Source organism: Periplaneta americana, chromosome 10 (genome assembly GCF_040183065.1).
Source record: "Periplaneta americana isolate PAMFEO1 chromosome 10, P.americana_PAMFEO1_priV1, whole genome shotgun sequence".
Lineage (NCBI taxonomy): Eukaryota > Metazoa > Arthropoda > Insecta > Blattodea > Blattidae > Periplaneta > Periplaneta americana.
The window spans coordinates 120882628-120902964 of NC_091126.1; the positions used below are offsets into that span (position 1 = coordinate 120882628).

The following is a 20337-nucleotide window of genomic DNA, read 5'->3' on the forward strand; positions in this document are numbered from 1 at the left end:
ATGTATGCTTAGAATCATAATGGCATATCTACAATTTTTGCCATTCTGAGGTTTTGTTATTGTTGTAAAGCGAAAAGAGGGGGGGCTCCTTTCCATTCCAAATCATGTTGAGGAAGTTGTGAAATCTGTGCAAAAGTGGTTCACTGAAGTTTTTAAATAATTCCATGTTTATGTTGTCTTCCCCTGGTGCTTTATTGAATAACAAAACTGCGTATCTCTAACTATGTTAGTTTCTAAAATTGGTATGGTGTTAAAGGCTTGTTGTGGTAATAACAGAAGGGCGTATCGATAAACGCCTGTTGCGTATCAATATACACCTGTTAATACTCAGAAATACTTAGGGTGGGAGGCACATACTTTAGAAACAGAAATGTGTAACACCTGATAATTGTAAATAATATCACTATTCCATACAGCTCGACTGGAATCAAAAACCAACAGGATACATTTCTTATGAGATATTTGGAGAGGAGGACCATTAAGCAATGTCAAACAACTGTAAAACAACAGCACCAATAATTTTCTTGGGTATACAGTATCATGACTGAGAATAATTTTTATGAAAATCCTTTATTCTATCATTGTTTAAAATATCCAAGAAATGTGTGATAACTGTAAAAAAAAATATAGTGAAACTAGGTGATACTGTAATGACAGATATGAGAGGCAAACACTCCAAGAGGCCTCACAAGATTCTAGATGTTGTTTATGTTAGGTTACTAGATCACTTAAAGTGATATAATGTTTGCATGCCTATATTCTAGGCACTTTCAGTTAAAATGATGTCGTGAAATAAGTGGATTAATTATTTATAATTATAACGTGAAATAAGTGGGATTAATTATTTTTAATGTTGTGATAACAATTTAGTAAACGAACATATTATATGCTATATATATGTGTGTTTGTGTGTGTGTGTGTGTGTGTGTGTGTGTATATATATATATATATATATATATATATATATATATATATATATATATATATATATATATAAGAACAAACACTGTAATTACTTTCATTATTGTAGTATAAACCTATATCTAACCTTTCCTATAGAAATATTAGAAATATAGAAAAGTTAAGAGTATTGTAATATTTTCAATCCTCTTCTATGGAAGAAGGGCGTAATTAAAAAAAAAATTGAATGCTTCGTTCTCGTACAATATTCAAACATTAACCATGGAACTCATTGTAATCACAAGAGAACGTATTACCCTACAATATATATGAATAGTGTCATATTCTAGCAAGAGATGTAGGGTACAGATAGTTTTTGTTGATTATCTCAAAACTAGGTTTTCTGAGTTACGCCCTTCTTACAGCTAATCCTTCAATTCAATCTCGAGTCAATTAAAAGAATATATTAAAGGTGGTGGTGATGAAGGTACTGGTGCAATCAGGTCAGGAACCGCCACTGGTAACTACAATTTTAAAACTCATCAAACACCCTTACTCAAAATCACTCCTCTGTTAATTCAGACATGACAACATATGCGAGTTTTAAATACCTCTAACCTTCACTTAGAAACTGTCACTGACAATGCTGAAGATCTGTAGCATGCTATGAATCCAGATCATTTTTACCAAGCTTACTTTATATTAAAAAAAAAAAAGTGTAATAAGGGAGAATTAAAAGTGCTAAATTATCACAGCATAAAACCAACCAAGAACTCATGATTTACTGAACTCTGACTTTAATATTAACAAATTATGTATCAATGCCACTTTTTACTATTGTTTTTAATTTTTTTTTTTTTTCATTAAAAGTATTTTAGTAATCTGTAGCTGTAAATGCCTCATGCATTTCATTCGTAACACTAAAATTCTGTTCTTTTCCTATTAACTCACGCAACTCTCCATTTGTAAGTACATTAATGGCACTAAAATGAAGTACAAATTTCACATTTATGTATGACAAAAGTGTCAAATGCAGGTAGGAAAAAATTCGCGACACCATTAGCAAAGCTCTTTACATAATAATTATAGCATTTAAATGTATAGGTAAATTTACAACAATACATTCCAATTATTCAAAAGGTAAGATCAACATTTGAACTATTTGATCTCATGTCAGGAAACCACTGCACACATATAACGTGAAAAATTTGAAGTACGGACAAACACAGTTTGTATCTCCTGACAATTTAAATTTTTGTATTCCTGTTAACATTCCATTTCATCTACAGTATTACTGTTTTACAACTGCAAAAGAGTGATGCATTTCTTTGTGGCTAGATTTTGCACTTTACTATTGAGGATCATTTGTACTTCACTTCAAACAAAGTAAGAAACTATGCATAATATAATTAACCTAGTGATAGATTAATTCTTGGAATAATCTATGGCTGAATCACAAAATTTATATTTTTTAGATCAGAAACTTTATTACGTGGTATTATTACTTTTATATTTATTCCATTATTATGTAGGTTAATAATTCGTATAACTTAATTTTATATGAATCTAACAATACCATTTGGTGTTATTTTTTATCCACAGAGCTATAACACGAGTTTAAACTGTACACTCATCACTTCAATATTTAGGAGGACAAAATGGACATTTTTATGTGTCAGTCATGTAAAGAAACAAAGTGGTGATACTCTCATATCCTGAATTTAATCCTTTAACCACACACATGAAGATTACCACTGCCTCTATTCGTTTTCATTAATGGAAACAACAAAGCTTCCATGAATAAAATTGCAACCAAGGAGCAATGAATCAAAATTCCAATGCTTATCAGATCATGATTTCCATACGGCTAGGTCACATTCTGCAAGTTGCAACTGACTCTGTGAACAGTTGAATTTATTAACAAAATATGCGTTCAATATTATCTTTTTTCCTTTACACTGTGTCTCGAGAATTTATATTTCCCAAATTCTTTCGAAACTCATGATTGATGCTGTAACTCATTGCTGACTTATGTATGAAGAAAGAATGGGAATACACAAAAATAAATTTAGAAATTTCTTACTATGAAGAAGAATTCTTGGCCACATTCTAATATTCTCCTCCTGTTCCTCTGTTTATCTGAAAAATATGGTGCAAAAATTCTTTTGTAAATCTGTAACTTTGCTACTATAATATAAAAACATTTCTTTCTTTGGAAATACGTAATATATACAATGCCACTTCACAAGAAACTTAATTACTACAGTATAAATTTAAAAAGAACTGAAGTTAAAATTATACTATTCAGTATAATCTAAATTTCTTAACAATATTCAATAATAAACAAAACATAATAAAATAAATCAATGTAACACAGAAATAACAAGAAGATTGGTCTCATTCAAAGAAATTGATAAGAATACAAAGAAAGCTGAATAAAAAATACTTGAGAATAATGGGAAAGAAATTAAAGACTCCATACTTTCTCATAACATTATTAGTGAGATGTAGTAAAGTTAAAACACACAAGAAAAATATCATATACTTACTGGGTCACGCAATTTAAAAAAAAATAGTTTACAAAATTATCTAACAATCTTGAGTATCATTAAATCAGAGGCAAAGCTCTCAAAAAGCACACTAGCAAAAAGTAATATTCATATAAGGAAAACGACAAAACAATTATAACGATAAAATACATCTACAAGCACAAAAAATCTTAATACATGATATACTGAGTGAATAGATTACTTTTCTACCGCAAAGCAGCTACTTGGCTCTTAGAAGCAACACTCCACGCCATTATGGAGACAGCATGTTATTGGTAAGCAAGCACTGCTATCTGTGACTGCATCTCAGCTTACCTTAGTCTTCATCAAAGCAAAGATGAGGTTAGGCATTGTATGTGTAAGTTCGTGTAAAAAATTTATAACTTACAATGCCACACAGATATAGTACTGAACAGTGAGTGTTTATATAAGATAATTACATGTTAACAAATTCGACTCTTAAAGTTCGAAAACGTTATAAGGAAGACTCCCTGGTGTTGACATTCCAAGTCATCAACAGTAATTATGTAATCAGGCATAGATTATGAGTGTATTTTAAATGAACTGCATCATGGCGAAGTTGACTCTAATCTCCCTTTGTTTTTGGATTAGGTTTGGTTTAATCTGTATGAATAAATACAAATATTTGGAACGAAAAGACAGTTTCAGCATCTCCTTACTTAATCTCGGTGAGTAAATGATGTTTTAACTGTTTATAATTAATCATATTTTATATTAACAGTTTGACGATTGTTGAACCATCCATACACGCATTCTACATAACTGAAATGTGGGAGCATTGCTTTCAAGAGTCAAGCAGCTACTTCGCAGTAAGAAAGTAATCTATTCACCTTATAAGTCGAATTAGCAATTACTCAGGAAGTTAAGACAACATAGAAGAATATCTGATACAAATGTGACTAGTCTACGGATCAACAATTTGGTTCATGAAAATATATTTAACATGGCCCTGAAGAAAAGAATAGCAGCTCAGCACGACACAGTAGTACAGCACGCGTGGTCTTCAAGCAGCGTGGATAGACTGAAGAACAAAATTACACAATTAGTGCACACAAATGATATGTAGACACCGAATTTATGTACATTACAACTGTTTAGTTTACACACATACCTGTACTGTGGAGCAAAATAAAGGTATAAATGAATTAACATTTGTTACAAATTGATCTAGATTAAAAGGAGGCTTCTTTTTTATTAGTTTGGAACCGTGAAACTAATACTTACGGCTTCTGATTTTATGCCTAAAATATGTGAAATTCTCAGTAACAAAAATGTTTTTAATTAGTTTAGTCTTATTATTCTGCTCAGAATAATAAGAGTTAATAATTTAATTATATTTCTCTTTGTTTTTGTTTTAATCAACAATAAAATGTCCATTTATTCATTAATCCTTCAGTGTGGTTGGTGTCATATAATAATGTTCACAAAGTTGAGAAACATATTTCTCCCCCTTCACCCCTTCTCCTCTCTCAAACTTCTCACTTCTCATTCATATCAAAAGTGAACTTGGAAATGTTTACTTTTAGTTTATATTTTTACAACATTACCACAAGAACCAGGAAATTCACGTCCTAAAACCTACAAAATAAGCATACAATTATAAGGTGACCATCCGTCCTGATTTTTCTGGGACAGTCCTGAATTTAGCCCTTGTTCTGAATTTTTCTGGGAGCATTTTCGAATGCCAATTTGTCCCGGATTTTGCCACAATGTTATGATTTATAATGTTTCTGCATACATAGTAATGTTTTTAAGGGATGTGAACTGTATAGTTGACAATACAGTCAGTCAGTCAATTACCACTACTGATGTTGCTAGTATATTTCATTCGCTTCAAAACTGAACTGAATATGAATGGTAGTCAATTAGAGAAGCTGGCAGTGCCAGTATTCCAACACGCTGTGATTGGATTGGGAGATATCTTATAAGCCATGTGATTGGCTGAGTAACTGACATTTTCATTCTGCATGGTATATAGTATCCTGATGCCACAATATTGGATTTTCATACAACTCTTAAGACAAGTACTCTCCTCCTTATCAGTCACTGTTCTAAGAAAACATCTACAGTATCAGTAGAAGCAACTATTACACCAACAAATCAGAGAAGCCAGAAAAAAAAACAGTAAAATTCCTCACATTCTCAAGAAAGCTGAATGAAACACAACTGGAAAACATTCAACTGACGAAGCTTCAGTCCTCCTAAAAAAAGGACTTAACTAGATCCCCATCTGAAAAGAATAGAAAACCATATACAAACACCACTCATCTCCCAAAGGCAAAAGAGAGCCAATCTTTGGTTTGATGCTGACTTCTACAAACAGGGAAAGAAACGATCAAACTCCTGCACAGAGCACGAACAGACATTGCTGAGACAAATCTAAATCTCTATGCAGCAAAAAAAAAAAAGCATATAAAAACATTTGATAACCAAGGAACCTAATTTCATAGAAGAGCAAGGAAAAGCCCAAGCACAAGAGGGGTCAACAGAGACCTTTCCTGCCCTTAGAAGAAAATTAACCAGCACTGTCATGGACATTTCAAGCGAAAGGAAGAGCAACCATCCTCATGGACACATCAGTTCAATTGACTCCCTTCTGAACTGATCTATTCAACACATGCAATTGATTTTAATATGTATAATATATTATTTTGCTACTACGTGATCTAGCGATTGGAACATTGGACTTTTAATCCTGTGGGCCTGGGTTTGATCCCCGTGTACTCTCGATTTATAACTTTTGTTGAGCAAGTGTGTGGTCCAGGTAACAGGATTTTCTCTGGAGCTGTATATGGATGAATAACGAACAGTCAAGCCTCATTTTGTTTTCCTGGAGCTTGACTCACTGATATCTTTTTTTCCACTTCCAATTGCGGTTTTTTGTCTTTTAACTAAAAATCTACCCATTTTGGATTTTAACCATTAACATAATAATGATAAACACGCAATGAGTATGAAGTTAAAATCTGAAATGGCTTGTTGTCTTGCCGGGCTCGCTTTTTTTTTTTTTTTTTTTAAATATAAAGTCATCGACAGGTCTAGAATTATCCTGAGCAGTATAACTGCTAAAAGGGTAGTATGACATTCACCTCCCCACACTCCTAGTTGCTGAGCCTCTGATCGCCACTGTTTCTTCATTCCACCCACCAGACTAGCAACTGAATTCCAACCACACTATATATTTTTAACTGTCGTCCATGTTTTCCACATGTATGTCACACTTTAATGCAGTGGTTCCCAACTTTTTGAAGGCGCGACCCACTTTTGGGCGAGATTTCAGTTTGTGACCTCCCCCCCCCTCTCCCACTACCATACTGGTTACTGACTCCATTTCAGAAATATAAATTCCTGTAAAATCGCAAACTACAATACAATTTTACTCAAAAACAATAGATAAGTTACCACACCAGAAATACTATTTTAAACAACAGGTTTTTTAATATTTCCGAAACTCAAAACAAATTACGACAGTCACAGATGGATACTGGATCCATTGCATTCAACTGGCTGAAATTAAAAAAAAATGATGGAATATTTTAAAACAAGACCATTTTTCGCAGAGTGTCAACTAGTTCTGCATAAAAAGAATACCTCGAGCTTGCAAAAGAAGCCTTGTAATTTTGATAACATTTGCAACACATCGTATTCATGCAAATTAAGTTTCTCATCTATGATTGCCATCAAAACAAAAGCGAAAAATCTCAAATTTGAAAATAATATCACTGTGTGTGTGTGTGTGTGTGTGTGTGTGTGTGTATCAAATACTTAGTCCAGATTTGAAAGGCTACTTTCTGAAAAATAGGCACAATTATCACATTAATTATTTTTACTTTATTATTATTGAAAGATTTTTTAAAATTTCATGTTCAAAGTTGTTTAGGTTTCTAAATGCAAAATAAATGTATGTTAATACGGCGTTTTTTATTTTGTAAATCATCTCGCGACCCTCTCAACTCTTTACATGATCCCCAGGGGGTCACAACCCCCACTTTGGGAACCACTGTTTTAATGCATTCTGCACTATATTTCTTCACTGCTTTATGTATGTTTTTTTTTTTTTTTTTTAATCCAATGCCACCAGGTTGTCTTTTCGACATTTCTGGTCTTCTCTCCTGGCCGTGGCTTAGTTGTAACCCACTTCTGAGGTTGGGGCGCCTGGAAGGCGGAGTTACATTACCCCGATGATGTGATAGGATGATTATGATAATGTGATGCCAGGAGAGGTCTTAAATCTAAACTCATAAAACATGAGTCAACAACATTCTTTAGTAGGCCTAATTCCTTCCTTGATAAAGAAACACACATTATGTATGTTTCATTTACTTAATTATTGTTCAATTTTGGGGGGAGGCAGAGGGAATGGGTTCCACCTAAAGTTGGCACCCCTGGTTATGATTAATGAGTTATCAGCACTGTAGCAGGATGAAGATATCGAAATAGTCTTGTTCAAAGAGAGGACTTCGTAGTATGGATATTGTTATCCTACAAAAAGCCATGTTGTCAGTACAGTAAAAAGTTTCACCAGACTTTCACACTTGTCCATAAACCTCGAGTAAATATGTATAAACTTGAACAATCAATCAACAAAAGAAAGTACAACCAAAATATCTGGGTATAAGTTAAACTTGCATAAAAAATGACTTGGAAGTAACACTAGGGTTCCCAGAAACATTGGAAGAAAATACAGGTCACTCAGCACTGATTAAAAAAAATTAAGCTTCTGTAGCCTATATAATTTTCATCACACTTATCCATGTTGTCTTTGAACATATTAAAACAATAGAATTAAATCAAATTAAATATTATTAATGAAAATAATGTACTTAAAGAATAAATTGAACAAAAATATTGAAAATGTACTCCTTACAAAATAGCTTCAACTGAGAATACAGTGTTATAAACCAGTCACTCATACAATAGTACTTTTCTAAGAATGGATTTCTTTTAACAATTATATTTCTTTGAAGCATTAAGTCATGAAATACAACACAATCCTCAATGAAAAATGATTTCACAAATACTATTGATTTTACTGTCTTTATATTCAACTTGTTTTTCTCATCAGCCCATAGTGAGTCCATTCAGGAGAACAATCTCTCAACATCTGCAATATAATGAACTCTTAACACTTTTACGTCTTAATTTTGGAGCTTTTCATCAACACTTTTGAACAGATTCACCCAGACTTCATCTAAATTTTGATTTCATAATTTCCTTCAATTTATCTTCTTTGGAATTCAAAATATTTTTCACAATTATCATGAGCTCATTAAAAAGCAAGATTCAGCAATTTTGATCTGGTAGTACTTTGCTTCAAAGTATGAACTGTTTTAAGAACATTGTATACATTCAGTGTCACCTCCAATGTTGCTAAAGTAACAAATTCCAATGTCACCAACAGTGATGGAAGCTTATATTTATAATAAAATAACAGTTGATATATTCAGTTTTGTTTTTTTCAGTGACTAATTTTTAAGTGCGGGACAAAAAAAAAAAGATGTTCCCATATTTTACGAGATGTACGGGAACCCTAAGCAACATGTGGAAAAGACAGCTGTGAAAGCAAGATGTAGGATTAAAAGTACTTAAAAGATTATGCTTATATTTGAGACCTCTATCATTATATTTTAAGCTTGTTTTCTTCCAAAACAACGCCAATTCTTGTTTAAAAGTGTGTGTTATTGTGCATGACATTTGAAAACTCGCTCAGTCTGTAGACCAGTGGATAAAAAACTAGTCCAGTCCTTTCATAAAAATGGACTTAATGCATTTTGGGATCATACTCTTCAATTGTTTCTCATATTGATAAAATTAAACTTAAAGTAATGTGAATGCCTAATACCGATATTTATGCATATGAAATCAACTGATTGTTAGTTTAAGGATGAAATGAAAGGTGAATAAAACTACATACCATACTGCATTTTAGATTTTTTCTTTTTCCTTTCATATTGCTATGTCAAATATAACTTAATATTAATTACTGTATTTTACACACGTGTGCTTCATTGCAAAATATGTGATAGGAAAAAGTTACGAAATAAGCTAAATGAAAGCCTATCCCTATACTGATATTATTGAACTCTGTTACAGTGAACTGTATTCTCTTTTTCATTAAATGATATTTACATAGTAATATATACCTGGAAACGAGAAAGTCGATAATATTGCAAAACAGGCAACATATTTGCAACCAAGACCTCTTCAAGCGATATCTCTATCCAGTGTTTTTGCTTCAGTAAATTCTCATTTTACAAATCTATGGATCAACAATTGGCTCTCTTCTGACAAAGGAAAAATTTTACAGTCTGTACAAAAGAAACCAAATGACCTGAAAATGTACAAAAACTTGCCCAGACATGTTCAAACATTTTTAACAAGAGCCAGAACAGGTCACATTGTCACTCAATTGTACCTACACCGATTTCACATTTCTGATAATCCTACTTGTCTGTGGTGTAATAATCATGATGAAGATCCGGAACACATTCTTCTATACTGTCCATCCATAAATCACAAAAGAAGTAAATTAAACTCATCAATATCGGTTGCAGAAGACATAGCCCTGCAGTATATATTGACTACACCCCAAATCTGGCTACTAGCAACAGGCATCTATAATGAACACCGATCAAAATAACCCTCATTTCTCGTGAAAAACAACAACTGAATAGACTACAGTGGACTATAATGGACTTTCTGTTGTCAGCAAACAGCTGGATACATTAAGAAGATTGACTGATATTTACATAGTACTTAAAATGGAACAAACACAAATGCTTTAATGAATCATTAGTGAAAATATTCAGTAATCTTCTGTAAAGCCAATTTTACAGGATTTTTGGGCCCCTTTCTTGCGTATTAATTGCTCAATATCAGGCACTATGATTTGGGTAGTGCATGAACTGAGTAAACACTGTAGATTGCAGTCAGATGAATTACTTCTGTTGTGAGATTTGCTTAATTTCATTAATGAAAACAACTGTTCGCATATGTAGGTAGATCCAAACATGCACAGTATGCGGGAAGCGTGCTGATGAAGCCTGAGAAATCTGACATATGGAATATTTGTATAAAAATCACACAAACTTTTTTCCTACTTTCATATTTCACCTTAATTTCACTATCACATTGTAAGTCTGTAATTTCTAACAAGCTCAGTAGAAGTACATCTACATCCACAGTCAATGGATGTCTATGACAGAGATGGGGAAAAATAACATAACAGTACCTTCAGAACAGCAGGTTGGAACACTCTGTTCCGAAATAATAGTAGGAGTTTCTGATGGACTGTTTCTCATGAGAACCAGAGTACTGTATAACATACCTTCCAATCATTTCGTCTGGAATGCTCCAGATACTTTCCCCAGAGACTATAACTGTTCCAGTCAAGGTGTTCTCTTTGGATGCACAATAGTTCCTTTACCTTTGGGGAGGCCGAGACGTAGATGGGAGGATAATATTAAAATGGATTTGAGGGAGGTGGGATATGGTGATAGAGACTGGATTAATTTTGCACAGATAGGGACCAATGGTGGGCTTATGTGAGGACAGCAATGAACCTCCAGGTTCCTTAAAAGCCATTTGTAAGTAAGTAAATATAGGTAGGTATGATGGGGGGAAGCACGGAACTTTAAATTCCAATGAATTTGCAGGGTACGTTTTAATATTAACAATCATTCTGATTGTCCAATCAGTTTCATTTACATCGTTTGCTTTTAATATAGCAACAAGAATAAATAAAATTTCAAGTTGTAAGACTGTGTCTATTATTGTTCCAAAGACAATCTTTTATTATAACCAATTAAGAAAAAAATTATAAGCATTGAAGTTATATATTGTATTGTGTTACAGATTTTGCATACGGTAACATAATAGCGCAAATGTAGCCCAACTAACCTCAATGTCTATTACAAATACGATTATGAAGCTTTAACAGAGACTAATATAAAAAAGTATTAATATCCTTTATTTAACAGAAGGAATAATAGAATCATTGCGATGTTTAATAGTTTGTATAAATTACTGCACATACACCAATTATCGTGGTTAGGACTGCATTACGGTTTGGAATTTTGGAAACTGCACTAGTTCCGAAACAACCTATTTTGATGATGATTATGTTGTGGCAGATGTTTGTTATTTTGGAACTGTTCTTTGGAACTAGTACTTTCTTGGAACCAGAATACTTAGAACAGTTCTGGAAAAAAGAATAACTTCACCCACTACTTCCTATGAAAATTTTAAAATTTGACTCTATACATTCCATATCTTGAAATCGTGAATGAAATTCCTCCTGAAGAAGAATATGACAATACTGAGACATTCCACTATGTTCGATATCACAGCTACCTTCTACCAGGAGTTGCTATTGAATGGGAGATAGTTGCATAAGGACGAGGTCGAGGTGTAATGCCTGCTTGCCCTGCCTGCTAGCAGTGTTCAATGTCCACACCCGCTATTGGCAGAGTTGATGAGCAGTGACTTACATAATCATCACTGCTTGATGAAATAGATGTACAGTACAAATGAAATTGATTGAAAGGGTAAAATAAAGAATAAAACAGATAAAACTTCTCAAAATCCTTCGCTCTAGAGACAATCAACACTTTCTATCCAACAGAACCAGAACATTGTGGAAATCAAAGTACCAAATATAGAGATTTAACAAAGGAAATAAGTTTTTCTCAAATACTCCTTCCCCTGTTCATTTTAAGGAAAAATGTTATGTAAATTTTTTTAGGAATAAAAAAAAAATGAACCAGAATACAATAAAAAATTAATTTTTTATTTACTGTTAGAGAAAAATAGCAATGCTACTACTCTTATTAATTTTTATATCAGTAATTCTGTTTCAGTGATGTGGGCCATGAATGTGAACTTTTATAAAAATGAGGAGCATGAGGCTAAAAAAAGGTTATGAGAGTTTTCTGCTGTGAATGGTACTGATTAAAAACAAAACTGAAATGAAATATTACAGTGCAGAAGAAAGGCATTGTTTGTAAAATGGTAATTTGGTGGGAATTCCGTATGGCATGTAAGAGATATGTTTATGGTTAATTTTCCTGAATACCAAATGTCCTTTTTTTATTTCATGGCCCTCATCTTTTGATGAAAGATTAAAAAGTCATCTGCCCTCTCATGAGGGTGACCACAAGGATCAGAACAATGATAACAAAGTTTTTACAAATTTGAAGACAATTAATATAATGAATACAAAGACAAATTAATATGACAACAATAAATATTGGCTTATTAAAAAATATTTAAAAGCCGCCACGGTGGTCTTGTGGCTAGAACACTAGACTTACAACCCTGTGGACCCGGGTTCGATTCCCAGTGTATCCCCAATTTATAACTTGTGTTGGGCAAGTCTGTGGTCCAGGTAACACAGGGGTTTTCTCTGGGAAGCTCTAGTTCCCCTTTAGCATCTCATCGCAGGTGTAGTGTAGACCAGCCTCCTATAGCTTCGGTAAATTGGTCTACGTAACTAGCTTCATATAGGTGAATGATGTAAGTCAAGTACCCATCGTTAGTTAAAAAAAAAATATTATATATATATCTATAAAATAGATAAAATTGTAGAATTTGCAGTGAGTCCTTTAAAATTGTGATTAGGATCTTCTGAATAATAAAATAACTGAATCCTAAAGACTTCAATACATCATAGGTATGCTGCGATAGAGCTTCGTGTAGCAAAGAGAATGCCTTGCACATTCCATTTGGTTGGTGAGATGAGTATGGAATGCAAGGTTCACAAATTAACTGCTTTTCATTGTCAGTAGTGTGCGACTGGATTGCATCTCTCTCGAACCAGATGGTGGGATCTAGTATCAAACCTAGATTGCGCTTGGTATCAATGGCAACAATGTTGGTACGTGTTGTTGAATCATCTATAGTGAGGCAATGAACCTCCTCATGGACTTCCCATCCTTGTTGTTTAAGAAAATCAGTGATCATAGTCCTCACCCTATTATGGCAGTTGTTTCGCATTAGCTCAGTTTTTCAACAAAACCGCAAACGTGTCCCGAGTTTGTCTCGCTGCAGATGGAGTGGTGACAATGGGTTGTGTTGAAGGATCTATCAGGAACTAACTCTAAATTACATGATATTTTGGGGGCACTGATGTATTCAGAAGCTGATAGCTGGTTTTTGGTGGTCATCCAGAAGTTTGCTTTTGGACATTCGCCTTTACCTTTATGTAACAAAGTTGTCGCTGTTATGAATTACAGCCCATGTTAATGAAACTTTATTACTGATATAAAAATTAATAAACATAGTAACACTGTTACTTTCTCAAACAGTAAATAAAATAGTATATTGTGATACACAAGTGTGGTAAGTGCATTATTACAGAATCAAGGAGAAGTTTGGGGGTGGGGGAGGGGAACAGAGCTGCCTGCTGAATTAGCACTAGAACAAATGAGGTTCTCAATCTGAAGAAGTTACATGAATGTATCCTTTTTGATTCTTGAAAGTTAATTATTTTGTATATCCTGGGTACAATATTGTTTCATTCTTGCAATTTATATTCTGAAGTGCAACATTTTGCATATGGTGATTACATAAATATTCTACCGTAATTATTTTATTAATATTAATCATACTTCATAATACCTTCAAAAAAGGTATTCAGTAACAAATGATGTCAGCGAATTTATTTATACAGCAAAAACATGTGTGAAACAGAATGCAATGCACACATACACAATATTAAAGTGTTTTCATATAAATTCGATGTCCAATGATGTGCCAGGCATGCAGTATCTCTACAAATAAAATTCACTTTCCAGCAATATTTTACTTCAACATTTGTGTCATACTATGAACACAGTACAATTTTGACACATTTCTACATAACTTGCCAAACTATATCCTCGCATGATTGCAATTTGTGTTACACTGTAAAGGCAGTACAATTCTGAGGCAATTCTAAACAACTTGCTTAATTTACTTTAGCATCGCTAAAATGATGTGACATGTTCATGCAAATGTCTCTACAACAATCAACTGTCTCTACAGCAAAGTCTATCTTACCTTCACGATGTCTACTCCTGTGAGGTTCTTCACCACTTCTGGTACTTTGCTAACAATGCTCAACACTTCTCCAGTCAATTTAGCTGCACCAATGTCTCCCTGCCCACTGGACACCATTGTGATCTTCTTGGCCTGGGATAGAGGAGCTGCCACTTCAGCAGCAACCTACCAGTGTCATAAAATTCACTTTGATAGTATCGAGGCAGACTGAAGGAAGAAAAGATGAAAGCAAGACAGGAGTGAGAGGATGAGAGTAAGGAAGAATGTGAATGGACGGTTGGACGAATGGACTGACAAGTGAGTGTAGAGAATGCAAAGGGAAACATTATTAGTTGGGTGGCTGATTGATTAGAATTGTGAATGCATGGCTTATAATTAATTCCTATAAAATAGTGGAAATTTTCCATACTCATAACTGTAATAACTTACAGACAATGCCATTTAACAGACACAAATCAAGATATGCACCTTTGGCAAAGTGTCAAGAAGCATGTCCACCATGGCAGCCTCCTTGTAGTCTTTCCAAGCATCTGCTTTCTTGGCCATCTGTTCAGCCTCTGCACGGGCTTTGGCTTCAATGGCAAAAGCTTCTGCTTCTCCTCGCACACGTAATGCTTCTGCCTCAGCTTCAGCTTCCAGAATCACTCTGTTCCTATTTGCTTCTGCCAGCTTTTCCAGTCTGGAAAATCAAACTAATTGTCAGCAACCATACCTCACAAATAAGTAGGTGATTCAGAAGCTATTTAACCATGATGACTGATGATTGATGATGGTGGTGGTAATGTCTTATATTATTTCCTGAGGCTTGAAACACAATTCTTCCACTAAGAGGTCACTATATGTCTACATCCAACAGGAAGGTGTACCAATGCAGTACTATTACTGTATATTATGGTGACAATATAAACCACAAAAGAAGTAAATTAAAATCATCAGTACCAGTTGCAGAAGAAAACACAACCCTGCAGTATATATTGACTACACTCCAACTCTGGCTATTAGCAACAGGCATCTATAATGAACACCGATCAAAATACCCCTCATTTCTCGTGAAAAACAACAACTGAATAGACTACAGTGGACTTTATGTTGTCAGCAAACAGCTGGATACATTAAGAAGATTGATTGATTGATGGTGACAATATACTTCAATATTCTGCAACTCTATAGATATTTTTTTTACTTCGTTATTTTACGATACTTTATCAACTGTTATGGTTATCTGAGATTAAGGTGATAATGCTGGTGAAGTGAGTCCAGGATCCAGCGCCAAAAGTTACCCAGCATTTGCTCTTAATGGGTTGAGGAAAAACCTCACCTAAGTAGCTTTTTCCAATCAGGATTTGAACTCGGGCACGCTTGTTTCATGTTCATGCATGCTAATCATTACTCCACAGCAGTGGATACAACTCTAGAAGAACTAGCTCTGGCCTCAAAGGCTTGGAAGAAAATTTTTCTCTTTACCAGAGTTTCGAGATTGATTTAGGAATGATTCTGCAATACTGACCACTCTACCTTCTAGTTAGAAAGCTCTACTAATGGTATGTTACAGGGATCTTTACACTATATATATATATATATATATATATATATATATATAGGAAACTAAGAGTTAATTCGCATACTTGTACTTCTCTGCCTCTGCAGGGCGTCTGATGGTGGCCTCTAATTCTCTTTCCCTGCGCTGAATCTCTTGATCCTGTACAGAAATTTCCTGGCTTCTTTCCACCACGAGAATCTGCATCTGCTCCTCCTTGATGCGCTGTTTTGTCTTAGCAGCCTGCAACTCATATGCCATTTCTGCCTCTGCTTTCTGCAACACAATGCACAGCATTACGGTCATATTTATGCATGGTCCAACATGAGCCATGGCCCAGAACAGTAAGTTTTGGAGAAGGGCGAGAAATTGTATTAATTTTTAATTGGTCTGGTGAATATTGATATTTTATATTTTTGCCCAACTGGTATTTTTAATGATGACTTTTTTTTGTTAACAACATAATGGAAACTTTCGATATTTTCAATTTTTATTTCTAGAAAATTCGGTTGTGACATTCTATAATGACGATGCTGTTTACTTAAAATACTGCTGACTGTTGTGTCAGAATACTTATTGCAATGCAGTAGTCACTTCAGATTTTTACCTGCCATGTCATGCTTATCACGAGATTGTACAATGTTAACATTATAATGATGAAAGTGATGCTTCTGAATTCACGTGTCTCAGACAGCTTCCCACACCTAAATCCAACTCTTACCTGCCCATGGTTTGGAGGACATTACAAGCCCAAAGCGAGTCCAGAAGCTTTAAAGTGGCAACTCTACCACTGGACTTTACCTACTGTGGGCCTGTAATCCATTTAAGGGACATCTGAAATACTGGCAAGTCTTTAAGAAATAAGATGAAAAATAACACAACAATAAAGATAATTGTGACTGGAATGGATCAACCAATGGTCCAGATCCATTTATAGTGATATGATTATGATGATAATGATGACATGATGATGTGAATTTAAGAATTACTGTTCACAAGAATATATTTTGAGAACATACAGAATTAATCATTTTAATTATAGCTATTTCCAATAAAAGGAACAATAAAATAAAGAGACAGTTTCATGGATGACATTGAGTAAATTGCTACTGTATGCAGTATTGTGTATACTTTCTTCCAAATATTTTTAGCAAAATTTCTGATACTATTGCATTCGAAAAGTAATGGTAACATAGTTACTGTTTCACACTAAATTTATTTAGGTTACTTTTGACACACATATTTCAAATATAATCTTCTGCCATGTCAACAATATGTTGCCAATTCTTAGACTACTGTGGACTCCATATGCAGCAGCATTTCTGAATATCTTTCTCACTGATCAATCTGAAGATCTTTGGATGTCAACTCTTGATTGAAAGCGAATGCCTTGCTTCCACCCAACTTGCAATAGTTTAGTATGGTAGGACTTTTCTCCCACAGGCTTCTTGTAATGCCCTAAAACACTGAGTTGAATGTTTTCCTCTTGCAACTTGGATTTTTATGAAATGCCTTTGTTCGTACCTTTAGGACTGTATTTATTGTTTACTCCAAATCAGAAACTGCCACTGTATTTACAAAATATGGCTACTTCGAGACTTTCAATATTGCAATTTATGAAACAATCGCTGCTTTATTATGTAATACAAGATTTCAATGGTCATTGCTAGGAGCACTGTTTCCATTACTTATCGAATGCCCTAGTAAATGAAATTACAAAACTAACACAAAATATGCACAACAGTTTAGAAAGGAAAACTTTTACAGAAAGAAAGAGAAAAAAAAAAACGGATGGCATGTCAACTGGAGTTCTCGAAAGTTTGCAATTCCATAAAAATCTATAAATTAAATTTTTCAGTACTTCGTGTAAGCAGATAAGTACACACATAGCTGTTTTAGTTTAACATCATAGAGATGTGATATATTTAATCTAATTACCATTCTAATAATTCATAGCAAGATACTTTATTTTTACTGATAGTATCCTTTATGACAAGCAGGTCATATTAGATGCCCATTAACTCGAGAGAAGACAAAACCCACCTTTGTCTGAACTTCAACATCATATGCTGCTTTCTTCAACTCAAAATCCCTTTGAGCTTTGGCAATTTCTGTGTCGTTAAGAAACCTAGAGAGGTGAGAAAAATGTATTATGAGATCCAGATTGATACACCACAGAAAGTAAGCTCATGAAATGCTAATGTGTGGATCAACTGCAAATGTGTATCCTCTAAAATTATCCTCAAGTCTCTTAAAATGAACCAATTTATGTCACAAAAATCTGAAGAAAAAAGAAGCATAAAATCTGTAAAGAATACTATTGGTCTGATTATAATTATACAACCAAGATTAATACAATAGAACCCCGATTATCCATCACTCTATTAACCAATTGGTGGATTATATGTCTGTCTTCTCTCGCTTTTTCTTTTCCAGAAATATATGAAGTACTCTACACTGTATTAGCACGTTATTTTTTCTACAGAGTGCTATTACAAGACTTTTTTCTTACATAGTGTGGTCTACTGTTCGAATTATCGTACTGTATAACTTCTACATAAAATGTCTTCTACAGATGTCAAAAGAAATCTTGTTGTGCTAAGTATCGAAAAAAAAAAAGTATAAATAATTGAGTGGATTGGGGAAAGAGAAACTGTGGCTCATCTCGCATCAGAATACGAGACTGAAGTGTGTAAAGTATGTAAATTTACAATGCGAGACCTCCATCATTCATATATTTTCACAGACAGCCATTATAAGGAGTTTCCTTGGCCCTTAAAAACTGTCGTTGATAACCAGACTTAAATTAGTGAACTTCTGATCCACTACCTAGCATGTTAAATACAAGATTATGGACAAAATTACGAAAGTGTAAATATTATTTAATAAATTAACGAAAATCTTTTATGGTACAGATTATTCGATGTTTTCGATTAACTGTTCAGCCCACCCTCTTCATCACGGATAATAGAGGTTCTACTGTATAATGTTACAATATGTGACTATTCATTATGATTGAAGTACAATAAATTAAAGAAAAAAAAAACAGACATATGCAAGTTATCATATTTGATAAGTTTTTCTTATTCAAATTTCTAAGAGAATTAATGATTTTTATAATCCAAACTAGAAACTAAAGAACTTCATTTTCACATCTACAAATAGCCACGTAACAAACTCCGTTTATCATTTTTCTTAATAAACACTGCCTTCAATGAGTCCAAATAACATTTCTTTTATTGGTTTATCTGACCAGCGAAAGTTAACTGCACTAATCTGTGACTTTACTGCAACACAATTCGTTATGCTGTAGATTTAGACTTTTGAGGATGCAAATGTTGTTGTTGTTTTCTAATGCCAGGCGTTTGACAATAAAGTCATTTGACCTCTTGCACTCCAATATTTTTCAAAGATATTATCATGACCAGCCACTGAAGCACAGATTTTGAGGTGTTCCGAATCCATTTCTTGGTTTGAGTTGCACAATGGACAGTTAGGGGACTGATATATTCCAATTCTATGCAGGTGTTTGGCCAAACAATCATGGCCTGTTGCCAATCTAAATGCAGCTACAGACGATTTTCGTGGTAAATCGGGAATTAATTGTGGATTTTGATGCAGAGAGTTCCATTTTTTCCCTTGGGATTGTGTTATCAATTTTTGTTTGTTGAAGTCTAAGTATGTAGATTTAATAAATCTTTTCACAGAGTAATACGTAGATTTAGGAACAGGCCTGTAAGTAGCAGTGCTGCCCTTCTTTGCTAAAGCATCCGCATTCTCGTTTCCCAGGATTCCACAATGGGATGGTATCCATTGGAATACAATTCTTTTATTGAGTGATATTAATTGAAAGAGCATTTTAGTTATTTCTGCTGTTTGAGATGAAGGTGTGTGTTTAGAGACTATTGATAGAATAGCTGCTTTGGAGTCTGACAATATAACTGCATTTTAAAATTTACTGATGTGGCATAGAAGATTCCTGAGGCTTTCACTTATTGCAATGATTTCTCCATCAAAACTTGTTGTTCCATACCCAAGAGATCTATAAAGTGAGAAGAGACAGCACGTAACACCTGCACCGGCACCTTGTTCTCTGGAGATCAAGGATCCGTCAGTGTATAAATGAAGCCAGTTTTGTGGAGGGTATCTAATATTAATTGTCTCTAAAGACAATTGTTTTAGTATTTCAGTGTTTACTTCTGATTTCAGTATTTCTTCTGTTAAATTTAGATTACATTCCATATTTAATAGAGTTAAAGGGTTTGGTTTAATTTGTAGGTTTTCTTTTAAATT

General features: G+C 33.9%; 1 protein-coding gene across 2 annotated transcripts in view; it reads right to left on the minus strand.

Moving 5' to 3' along the window:
• Positions 1 to 1709: 1709 nt before the first annotated feature.
• Flo1 (flotillin-1) overlaps positions 1710 to 20337 on the minus strand; it is a 91179-nt gene continuing 72551 nt past the window's right edge. For both annotated transcript variants that reach the window (XM_069838072.1, XM_069838071.1), the window contains exons 7-11: positions 18088 to 18172; positions 16133 to 16320; positions 14976 to 15186; positions 14508 to 14672; positions 1710 to 4491 (exon numbers count right to left, since the gene is read on the minus strand). In XM_069838072.1, the coding sequence (XP_069694173.1) occupies positions 4474 to 4491; positions 14508 to 14672; positions 14976 to 15186; positions 16133 to 16320; positions 18088 to 18172 (667 nt within the window). In that variant the 3' untranslated portion in view covers positions 1710 to 4473. The remainder of the gene's footprint in view (positions 4492 to 14507; positions 14673 to 14975; positions 15187 to 16132; positions 16321 to 18087; positions 18173 to 20337) is intronic.